We start from the raw sequence: 12,726 nt of genomic DNA on the forward strand, positions 1-12,726 counted from the left end.
CGATAAAAAAAAAACTTTTAAAACCTCTCCAAAACAATAATAAATTTTACAATGACGTTATAACCCATTTTGCTACTTCGAAACAACATAGACTAGAGTTAATTTATAAACAGGTTTACAAAAAAAAACAAAAAAAATAAAATAAAAATAAAAAAAAACAAAAACCAAAAATCTTCTATGAAATTGAAGCCTTTTAATTAGATGGCATACCTATCTGAGGAGACAAAACCTTGCCGACCCTGTCCCTAAAGCCGCGAGCCGCCACTGGTACAAGCTATATGGCTATAAAACTAGTTAGGTCAGACCATTCTCCACACACACAGTCACAACATTCTCTTGTGCTTAATGTATGCTGATGATGTAGTGTTAGAAGGAAATAGTGATAGAGATTTGGAACAAAAACCGTAATAGTGAAGACAATCTCTTGATAAAAAAAAAACGAAATGCAGCTAAATAAAAAAGAAAATAATCGTTTTCGTTTTGATTCAATTCGAGTCTCTTGCCATCCTCTGTCACCTGATGTTTCGGAATATATCCCTTTTCAAAGAGGCTTCGCAAGAAGAAGACTCAATTCAGTATTCTTGCGAAGACCCTCTTGAAAAGGGATATATTCCGAAACATCAGGTGTCAGAGGATGGCAAGAGACTCGAATTGAATCAAAACGAAAACGATTATTTTCTTTTTTGTCATACCTTTTACCCGGTTATACATATACAGTATAAAATGACCACGTTTCATTAAAGTAATCTGCGACGCATTATTGGAGTGTTCTCCTAGCGGCGCCGCTTGGTACTACTGTACCTCGGTTAACAGAATAGTTAAATAAAAACAGAACTTCTGTACTTACCCCTTCCTTTTGGTGTCCTATTATCTAGGTCACTTGTGGGAGAATCACAGAATCTGCAACAAAATATCATCAATTTAGTAAGGTTATACTTTCCATCCAACGTCAAAATCAAACTTACCTTGGTGGAGCCCAGTCGTGTCTGGTGCAGTCTAGAAGAGTTCCTACATACGTTTTCCCTCTCCACGTTACGTTTACGACAAGAACGCCTATAAAAAAATAAAAGTTTGTTATTTGAAAATTAGTCGTCGAAATAATATAATTAAAATGGTCGAAATAATTAAAACGATCGAAAATATCTACCAGAACTACACAATAAAAGTAAAAGTAGATGAAGAACTGACTGACCCAATTTATAGGACAATGGGATAAGATAGGGAGACTCCCAAAGTCGTCTATTGTTCAACCTGATCATGGATGAAATAATAAAAAAAATGAGAACAAAAAAAGGATACCAAATGGGAGAAAAACAACGTATTTATTAAAATAATCTGCTACGCAGACGACGTAATACTAATATATCAAAGTGAAGATGATTTATAACGTATGCTGCACCAATTTAATATAACCGCAAGAAAATTTAACATGTTAATTTCCCCAAAAAGACAAATGCATGGTTATAACAGCATATCTAATAAGGGTAAATTAGAGCAGGAGGGTCAAATAATAGACCAAGTCATGGAGTTTAAATATCTATACTAAATTTACAATCAAGATGCAGTAGAAATAAACAAACCAAGACACGTTAAACTACTAAGAGCACTCCCGGATCATAATTTACAATGTATATACATTGTAAATTCCAAATCATGATTTCCAAAGTTGTAAATTATGATTCGGGAGTGCTCCTAGTAGCATTTAACGTATCTTGGTTTGTTTATTGCTACTGCATCTTGAATGTAAATTTATATATAGGCATCACACTATCTAGCTACGGAAAGCTCGAAACCGAAGTGGAAGATCAGGTAAAGCAAACAGAACAGCAGGCTGCCTTAACGACACAATATGGAGAAATAAAAATATCGGAAAAGAAATGAAAGGCAGAATTTACAAAACAGTGATCAGACCAATAATGACTAAGCGAACGTTCACATTATAAGCATTTCGACCGTGTGATGATTAAAATCTACATAGTGGCTCGAGCAATCATATGGAATCTTTCTCCCTTCACCGAATGTTTCAAGCGGTGAAGGGAGAAAGATTCCAGATGATTGCTCGAGCCACTATGTAGATTTTAACCATCGCACGGTCGAAATTCTTAAGGCGCATTTAAATCAAAGCGAACACGAACGAACGAACGAAGGAACGAATTCGTAGGTGTTCGCTTGGTCATTCGTTCGCTACAAAGTAGGGCCATTTACATTGAAGCGAACGTTCGCATTCGTTGATGATCGGGAGTGCATATTGCCCGCAGATGTTTTTAAGATCGGCCAGTGCCAGTCACACATTGTGTTTAAGTTTATTTTCGTGTTTCTTGCTGGGTAAATTTTAATACAATAATAGCTTACAAAAATAGCAGGTAGCAGGTATTATACGCTGTTTGAGGGAGCTTAGAAAATAACATAATAAAGAACCAGCTTTCTTAAAATTCTTCCTCGAAAAAGTTACTTGCTCTTGATATTATGACTATATTATGTTTAAATAATAAATTGTAAAATTGGTGTATCAAAATAAATTTGCTTTTAATTAATTTTAGCAATTAATTTGATTTGGTTACCTCATTAGTGTTTCTGGGTTGAAATTTATCCAATACAAGCATTAGGCTTTTAAAAGCAAACCACTTCGAACCCTCTTTTTGTCTTTCTCGTCTAAATGATGCCAAAAGCTAATTCATTTTTTTAGTTCAGAGACATCATAACCCATTCCTATAGAAATGTTAAAACAAGCATCAGTTTTTCTGTTTATTATTTTATATAGCTTCGATTTTGGGTTTCATAGGCATATTCCATATTGCAAAATTATGTTTTCACAACTACACAATAAACAACCCTCTCAAACTAATGTTTGTATATAAATTAAATCAGTACTTCTAAACGAATTCGTTCGCTACCGTCTATCCACTGTCCACATTGAACAACGATTTCCTTTGATAATTCGCTCACTTACCGACATCGGTTGGAACATGTGCGAATGCGAACGAATTCGTTCGGTCGTGCTTGATTCGCTGTACAAATACAATAAAGTTAACGAACGAATTCGTTCGTTCGTTCGTGTTCGCTTTGATTTAAATGCGCCTTTATAATGTGAAACAACGCATACGCGGCAGAAACACGATCTGATACAGAAAGGACAAAACGAATGCTAGAAATAACAGAGATGAAAACACTTCGAAAAATCGATGGTAAGACACTATGGGATAGAGCTAGAAGTACAGATATACGACGGAGATGCAAGGTGGGCAACATTAATAACTGGGTGAAAAACAGAAGAGTAGAATGGAACGACCACATAATCCGAATGACAACAAATAGAGTAGTAAGGACGGCCAGAGACGGTTCCTCAATAGGAAGACGATCAGTGGGAAGACCACAAAAACGATGGAACGACCACTTACTGGAGGCACATTGAAAAACTGACAGAGTCATGTCTACACAAAAAGAAGAAGAAGAGATAATATATAAAATATAAGCGATTGATTAAAAACGAAAACAATGATTTTGTAAGCGGCATTTTTGTATCGTGTATTTACTTTTAAATTAGGTATAGGAGTACACCCAATACATGGCAACACTGCTTCCCCGCTGCCCACCTAATGCGCTTGATTCGCGCCGATTCATTCCTCATTCTACAGTGGCAATCCAACTCATTCTCATAAGCAATGTTGTCGACTTTAGCGATTTCTTCAGTTTCCCATCTCTAATCGAAAACTAAACGTATGGTATTAACTACTATAATTCATAAGAATAAATCATAATTTCAATTAAACATATATCATATTTTCTGAAAGAAGAATAAGAAAGAAGCTCAAGTTAACGGATTGTCGAATATTAGAGAAAGATGATACTTTCTATTTATTTTATAATAACGCCATTTAGAGTTCGGTATTTTTGTGATCTGTAGATCATTAGAATTTAACGGAAATATTCAAGTGATATCTGTAACATATTTATCCAATATTTCCGTTAGATTCAGGAACAGGAACTATTTTATCTCCAATCATAGCCGATAATGTAGCCTCCGGACAATCATTTTAATTCTGTTTGTCCTTTGTCCAGTGTTAATCCATTTATTCACGGTTTTTCTCTATTAAGAACCCCTTGGATTCACATGAAATTTAGCATAGCTAACATGTCAAAGAAAAAAAGGGATGTTGTGCCGACGCGACGTGTGCTTCTGCCCTGGGGGTGAGTTTCACCCCTTCTCAGAGGTGAAAAAATGTACGTTCAAAATAAGTCAGGAATGAATACAGTAAAACCTCCATTAAGTGAAATAATTGGGGGACAGGCCGCTTCGGATAACAAGAATTTCGGTTAGCAATAACATTGTTCTTTATATTCTTCTTGTATCAAATTACATAGTATTCTTGGTCAAAGTTGGTATTAAAAATTACTAGGAGGTCATTTCGTAGGGTGTTGTATATTTAATTGCGTTCTTTAGTTGTATGAAAACAATGTTGGTGATGTTGACAAATTAACATCGAATTGTTTTCGTTTTGTGATAAAAATTTACTTTTTATTGACGAAATTATTGAAACTTTCAGCCATTTCGGTTAATAGTCTGGGCAGATTATCCGAGAATAGGCTGTTTTTGGTAGTAATTGTTTATCAATAAATAAATAACTTGGTAACATAAAAGCCCTTTTCGTATAGATTATAATTCCAGAAGCCGATGGAAACTGAACGAACAGTTTAGCAACAATTGAAATGTTAATTAAAAATTTACGGTCGCTATTATAACCACAATAATTAAGATACATAAGAATAACTATGATTTTTGTATAAAAAGACACTGTACCTATCTAATGTACTTTACAGAATTGAAATTGGACTATTTAAGCGGCCTCAGGAATATTTTAAAATTATAAACAATTTTTTGGCTTATAAACAAATAGAATATTTCGGTAAATATCAAATGAAGTTAAATTATAAAAACGGTATTAGAAAAAAACCGGCAGGATGTTTCTTTTAAAAGAAAAAACGTTTAATTGTGATGAGTGGTTTTTCGAGATACAACCGGGCAAAGTTGACCGGCATTTACGGCAAAGATATAAACAATAGGATCATAATTTTCAAACCATCACCTTTTTGTTTTTGTCCTCTTTCTCCACACCAATTTTCATATTTTTAAAATACTCATAACATACATTATTTATAAAACTACTCATAACATAAAAATGCCAAAAATAGCAAAATTCCAATCAAAAATTAGGTTGGAGAAAATGTAATCTCAAAGTTCAAAATCGGTATACGTTAAAAAAATGCATTTTCTCGGCTTCACATGGAGCAATTTTCTTCATTCTTTTTTTGTTCCCAAGTAACTCTAACTGCCATCTAACTAACGCATTATTAAATGTCAAACTTGCTTTTGTTTTGTTATAGTAGATTAATTTATTTATATGAAAAGAAAACTACATATTTTTCCAGTTGTAGACTTTTTTTAGATAAACTTACAACAAGTGTACCTTTTACCGTTAAAAACACACATATTCTCATTTGAAAGGTGTATAATTATTTAAACAATATTTATTTAAACAAATTAAAAAAATTTATTATAATAAATAAATTAATTTATTATAACAAAACAAAAGCAAGTTTGACATTTAATAATGCGTTAGTTAGATGGCTCTACTCGAGTTACTTGGGAACAAAAAAAGAATGAAGAATATTGCTCCATGGGAAGCCGAGAAAATGCATTTTTTAATTTAATTTAATTTAATATTTTCCAAGATATTCTATTTGTTTATAAGCCAAAAAATTGTTTATAATTTTAAAATATTCCTGAGGCCGCTTAAATAGTCTAATTTCAATTCTGTAAAGTACATTAGATAGGTACAGTGCATTTTTATACAAAAATCATAGTTATTCTTATGTATCATAATTATTGTGGTTATTATAGCGACCGTAAATTTTTAATTAACATTTCAATTGTTGCTAAACTGTTCATTAAATTTCCATCGCCTTCTGGAATTATATCTATTCGAAAAGAGCTTTTATATTACCAAGTTATTTAATTATTGATAAACAATTACTTATCTAAAATTTTAGTTGAAAATTAAAGATTTTGTTGGAAAAACCCGCATTTTTCGGGGAAAATTTTTGTCGAAGTAAATCGGGAAAAACACGTCTCCATGCAGAATTTAATTACGGTGAATTTTTATTTGGGTGTTTTTGGTGTAAAGTTAAAATCTTTAGAGTAATAGAGCAAAAATTGAGAAAAACACGATGTTCGGGCGCCATTTTGTTTATAAAAAAAGTAGCACACGTGATAGCAGTGCGTGAAGGATTTAAAGTGTGCGTGAAGTAACAATGTATTTTAAATGGGGATTTACTTTTTCGCACAGTTTTTGGCACACTTTCATATACATAATCAAATATCCTTAACTTTCGCGTTGTCATGGTGATGACATGTGAGCAATAAATTACAACAAAATTTTTGACAGTTTTTTGGTTTGAAAGAAGTTAGAATTCTTAAATGTCAAAGTTCTAAAAATTGTAGGACAGAAATGAATTCCAATGACGAAGAGTTACAGTTTTTTTATTCGTTTATCGTAGATAAAATATTATATGAAACTGTGCGTGTGAAGTACTTTTTGCGAACTTACGCGATGTATAGCACTGGCTCCGCTGTCGCTCGTGCTCTAAACATTGCGTGCGTTCGCAAAAAGCATACTTCACGAACTGTTTCATAAATAACTTTTTTTTCTCTGATTCTGGCCTTGGTTTAGAACTAGCCTTTAGCCACGTAATTGTATAACTTATCACTAACTCAGGTGTAATGTGTAGTGTGTGTGTTGAGTAAGTGTCTTGTTACCTTGCAAAGTCGGCGTCATTGTCTTTGCAAAGAGACGCTAATTGTATCCGAACGTCTGCGGTCCCTCCGGTGAGTACCGATCCCACAAGGACAGAAACTGCTTCTACGCAAACTGGTAAAATCTCAGGCTTGTTGGTACATTAATTTGACAACCTGTGCAGGATTAATCTCGTATCCAAACCAAACCAGCACTTTATTCAATAGATTTCAAAAATTAAACACAATTTGAAAAACTTACCGCCTTCAGTTTCATGCCAGACGATGCCCTCCAGCGTCACGCTCGTTCCCGGTTCGCAAGGACCCAGACAATCTGGTTCAGTAATTGTACCAACACTAGTACCTACACATACATCAGCCACGTCCTGAAACAAAAAATATTCGTTATTTCTTAGGAAATATATACTTATAGATATTCTTATAAAAACAATTAAAATTCTAATTCAGTTTCTGGCAACTCTAATCAAATTGGTTGAGCGATATCATTTACCGCATCACTAAGTATTAGTGCAGTATACAAGTATACTAAGGTTTTAACTCAGAAATCCATCAACGTACATCGATTTTCTTAAAAATTTTAACAGTAAATAGGAAATACATCTCAAGAATCAATAGAAATAGTATAATAAAATTGATCCAAATAATGTCATAACCCAGACATCCCAAAGTGAAAGTTATTCTCCAACACCAAATTGTTCTAAATGGTCCACATAATGTTCAGAACAAAGTCACACCATTTTGAGCGTCGGGTTTGGGGGGAGAGGGGGAGAAATCGGTAAATTCGTAGTTTTTTACGTTTTTCGTCAATATTTCTAAAACTATGTTTTAGCCTAAATTATGTTATATACACAAATTTTCTACATAAAATTTAAAACAAAGAAGGTCCAATACATAATTGTTATAAAATCAACGGTTCCAGAGTTACGGAAGTAGTATAGTGTAATTGGTCCAAAAAAAAACGCCTAACCCAGACATCCAGAGTAAAAGTTTTTCTCCAACACCTTCCAACAGTAAAAATAGTTCAAAGAGTATTTTTATGACTTATATTTTGTGATTCCGCCTAAATACACCTAGAAAGAAAATAAAAGGGAAATATTACTTCCTACTAAGGATTGGTCGACCACTTTTTGATGATTTTCTTAATGATGCATTAGTCGTAAAAAAGAGAATAGTGGAGTCACTGAAGGTGGATATGAGCTATTACCTCCGATTTCGTTGAACCTCCATCGAGTTGCATGAAAATTAGTGTGTGGTTAGAGGATATCTCAAGGAACAAAGGTGACATGGTGCCAACTTGCGCTTTTACCCTGGGGGTGGATGCCACCCCTTGTCGGGGATGAAAATTATTTTATTAAAAATAACCCTATAATTCGATAGAGGGACAAATTTCAAGCAAAATTTGTTATATAAAGTTATTAAAATAAATCAAAACTTTTTGAGTTATTAAAGATCAAAGATTTTAATTTTTCTTGAGAAAAATGCATGTTTTTAACCAATTTTTCATCAATAACTCAAAAAGTTTAAGTTTTTACAAAAAAGTTATTATTATCAAAAATTGAAGCTAATAAAAAATCAAATAAACCCCTTACTACAAAAACCTTTTAATTTTAACTAAAAGGGAGTTATAGGTAATTGAATGTATATTTTTTTCGGCGAGTAAAAAACTCTTAAGTATTCAAGCTGAAATAACGGGAAACTGATGCATTTTATAACATAAACTTATGTAACATTTGTCAAAGTACTTAAAAATATCTATTAAATGAGCCCCGAATATGTTGATAGCGTTAAAATTTATGCTCCAAAATTTTTCAAAATTTATCTTTTAAAAATTTTTCCAAAAAATGTTATTGTTTTTTTTTTAATAACTCCGTTCGTGTTTAAGACATCAGGTTCATCTAAAACCTGTTTGAAAGTTAATTTCAAGTTCTATTTAAGCACGTTGAACTGAATCTTTTAAACCTTTTACTTTTTTAAAAATAAAAGGGTTAAATGACCCCGGTTGCATGGTTCCCACAGCAAAATTTAAGATTTAAACGTTTCTATCTCGGTTATTTTTTACCATATAAAAATAGTAAAACAGGTAAAATATTTGGCACAGAAAAGACTAAAATTGAGTTATATATAGTATTTTTACTACAAAAGCGATATTACGTAAGTCAAAATTTTTGACGTAAGAGAATTGTCAAAACATTAGAATGTGACTTTTCATTATTGCCATGTTTATTATAAACATGTTTATAGTAAACCTTGTTTATAAACATGTTGATAAGTAAACCTTGTTGTAAACATGTTTACTATAAACATGGCAATAATGAAGTCACATTCTAATGTTTTGACAGTTCTCTTACGTCAAAAAGTTTGACCTACGTAATATCGCTTTTGTAGTAAAAATACTATATAATTTTTTACGTATATTGAGTATTTTTATAGTTATTATCAAAAGAATATGAGAATTACAATAATTTTAAAAATTATGATTTTTTTAAATTATATCTTTTTTTCAAAAATATGCATTCTAAACCGGTCAAAATTATCGAAAACATTACTTATGCTAATATAAAGAAGTTTTTGTAAGGATTACTATAAATTTTAATTTTTGTGGAAATGGCGTATGTTTTATTTTTCACTTTTTCCTAAAAAATTCTAAACGGTTCTTTTATTTTCATTATAATTTGCTTAATTTTGACGCTATTACCTTGTTCTGAAGCTCATTTGATAGGTATTCCGAAGTAGGTATTTGGCAAATGTTTAGCAGGAATATTTTATAGATTGCATCGTTTTCCCGTTATTTAAGCTTGAATACTTAGATTTGAGTACTCGTCGAAAAAAATACACATTCAATTGCCAATAACTCATTTTGAACTAGCATTAGTTTGGTTCTTTATGTGAGGAATGTATTTAATTTTTTATTATCTTCAATTTCAGTAGTAATAACTTTTTTGTAAAGGCTTATAGTTTTTGATTTATACGTGAAAAACCGATTTAAAACATGCATTTTTTTACAAAAAAATAAAATCTTTGGTCTTTAATAACTCAAAAAGTGTTGATTTATTTTAATAACTTTATATAACAAATTTCGCTTATAATTTGTCCCTCTATCGACTTATGGTATTATTTTTAATAAAATAATTTTCACCCCCGAGAAGCGGTGGCATCCACTCCCAGGTTAAAATCGCAAGTTGGCATTATGTCACCTTTGTACCTTGGAGTATCCTCTAATTACTCACCAATTTTCATGAAAATCGATGGAGGTTCAACGAAATCGGAGGTGCAACCCCTTCAGTGACTGCACTAAAAATCCGAAAGGTACTTACTCGAATTTCTCGTTTTGTAGGAACCAATAACTTATCGTGGATCTCGTGACGCTTCTTAAACTTCTCTAACCATCCGATGCTTGCGTTAAATTCCGTATATCCTAAACTTCTCGCAATATCCAGCGCTTTTTCTCGCACCGATTTCGCAGATACTCTTTCATCTGTACCCAATCGTGACAACCACTCCAAAACTCTGTCGTTTACGTCTTGAAAAGTGCACGGCTTGATCCGTTTTTTAGCACCGCCGTTACCGATACCACCATTAAAAGTTTTCATGAGCTGATCGCGTTGTTTCTTGATCGTCGATAGAGTACTTTCCGCGATTTTGTATTTCGAAGCGATGGCCTTTTGCTTCTTTCCGCGATCGATTTCACACAAAATCACCACTTTTTGCCCAACACTTAACACGTTCCTCCGAGCCATACTTACTACAATTGCAAATGAATACTGAACATATTTTCTGAAGACGCTTACATTTATGGCAAATGGGCCAAATATTATTTTAATATATTTCCAGTGAAATGTGAAAGTATAACTACCTGCGTTAATGAGTTATTAACTTAGGGGAGGATTAAGATTGTAATGTAAATAATAGAAATGCCTACTACTTCACTTACAATGGTAATTACTTTAACATTGCGGGCCCAATGACAAATCCGTTCTAAACAATGGTGAATTCCTAAATAAAATGTTTGGGACAAAAAGTATAACTTTTTGTAAGACGATATCGACATTTACTAAACAAGAAAGACCTTAAAATTCATTATGAATAGAAAGTTATCAATATTATTTATAGTTAGTGTGTATTGATTTCTATACTGAACATTTCTTGTAAAAGAAGAACCAAAATTATTATTTAGTTTTGTAAATACAATATACATATACAGGGTGAGTTTTTAGTGCGGGATCGGTCGATAATTCCATTACGGTATAGAATATCGAAAAAAGTTATTTAGAAAAAATGTAGGCAATGATATTCTCCACGCTTGGAAAATATGTCCATTTCTACAGGGTGATCAATAACAGCGTGGTATATCAAACATATAATTTTTTAAATGGGACACCCTATATATTTTTTTATATTTATATTCCCCTCATAATTCTTGTTCATATAATTTGGGTTTTGCATTACTATACAGAGTATTTAACAAGTTATGACCATTTTTATCTCGAAATCCCTATGAGATTAACACCCTGTATATAAAGAAGTAATTCATAGACAATAATTTGTTTTATGTAATAAGATAAACAATATACTGTAGTTTTTAAATTAAGTCCAATTGAAATCATTGACGAATGTTTGTATACAGGGTGAACTACAAAACCAAATTACGATTTTCTCTATTTTTCTAAATGGATCACCCTATATTTTATTTTTCAAAAATATTGTACTTATTATACTCTTTCATTTTTATATAGCAATCCCTATATCTAAACTTATTACTTTCGGAGATATTTTTAGTTTTCTTCAACTTTCGGGAATACATTCAATTTTTCTAGCAGAAATAAGTTAATGCTGAATGATAATTAAACAAAATTATTTTTATTCAATAAATAACTAACACAAAATATAAACCATAGCAATATGCAATGAATGTATCAATAAATGTGATATTAAGGAATTATCATATTTCCCTAATATACAAGGATCATACAATTCCTACAAAAAAATATAGGTATCTTGTGTATAATAAAATTACAAGATTATGTTTATTTAATAAACAACTCACACAAAACATAAATCAAAACAATATACAACTAATTTAATAGTTTTTAGATTATTATATCAACAGCATTCTAAGCCAAGAAGTTTTTAGTAACACATTCCTAATTGCAGATTGTTACCCGCAGTTATTATCTAATAATATAATTTTCATATTCATTAATATGCATCAAGAAATCCCTACTTTGTTAACATTCAAACTAGGTGACCTATAAATGTTTAAGGTGATATTGTTAGAGATTATGTGATTGGTCCACATTTTTTGACGGTTGAGGTTTTTATACGACGGTGCTCCAGTTCTTCCAAAATTGATTTTTTTCAAGTGGGGCTATATAAAAAAACCTTGTATATCAGAAGCATCCAACAACGCTTGATGATATGAAAAATAGAATAAAAGAAGCTTTTAATAATATTGACTTACAAAAATGTTAAAAATGTGGCTCGGTGATTTGAATATCGGTTACAAAATTGCATAGACGTTGAAAGTGGTCATTTTCAACATTTATACAATTTTCAACTTATATCCTTAACATCACATTAATTGGTACGTTCATTAAATTTTGTTATGGTTTATTATGTTTTTGTTAGTTATTTATTGAATGAAAATATTTGTTGTATTATTACATAATACTTATTTGTTAAGTTATTTATATTTTATAAGAATTGAATGTATTCCCGGCAAATGAAGAAAACTAAAAATATCTCAGAAACTAATAAGTTTAGGTATATGAGATGCTATATAAAAATGAAAGAGTATCATAAATACAATATTTCAAAAAAAATTAAATATAGGGTGATCCATTAAAAAAAAATTGAGAAAATCGTAATTTTGTTTTGTAGTTTAAAAGTGCTTATAAAAATGAATGTTCTACTAAAAA

General features: G+C 31.5%; 1 protein-coding gene across 4 annotated transcripts in view; it reads right to left on the bottom strand.

The window, feature by feature from the left end:
- Positions 1 to 12,726, bottom strand: part of LOC126890503 (zinc finger protein 609-like) — a 503,875-nt gene that overhangs the window by 50,134 nt on the left and 441,015 nt on the right. For 3 of the 4 annotated variants that reach the window (XM_050659489.1, XM_050659487.1, XM_050659488.1), the window contains exons 6-8: positions 7,053 to 7,176; positions 966 to 1,053; positions 848 to 900 (exon numbers count right to left, since the gene is read on the bottom strand). In XM_050659489.1, coding sequence (XP_050515446.1) covers positions 848 to 900; positions 966 to 1,053; positions 7,053 to 7,176 — 265 coding nt within the window. Of the gene's footprint in view, positions 1 to 847; positions 901 to 965; positions 1,054 to 7,052; positions 7,177 to 10,125; positions 10,564 to 12,726 lie in introns of those variants that run through there. The other variant, XM_050659490.1, reaches the window with a different exon arrangement.

The sequence above is a fragment of the Diabrotica virgifera genome, chromosome 8 (genome assembly GCF_917563875.1).
Source record: "Diabrotica virgifera virgifera chromosome 8, PGI_DIABVI_V3a".
NCBI classification, from domain to species: Eukaryota; Metazoa; Arthropoda; class Insecta; order Coleoptera; family Chrysomelidae; genus Diabrotica; species Diabrotica virgifera.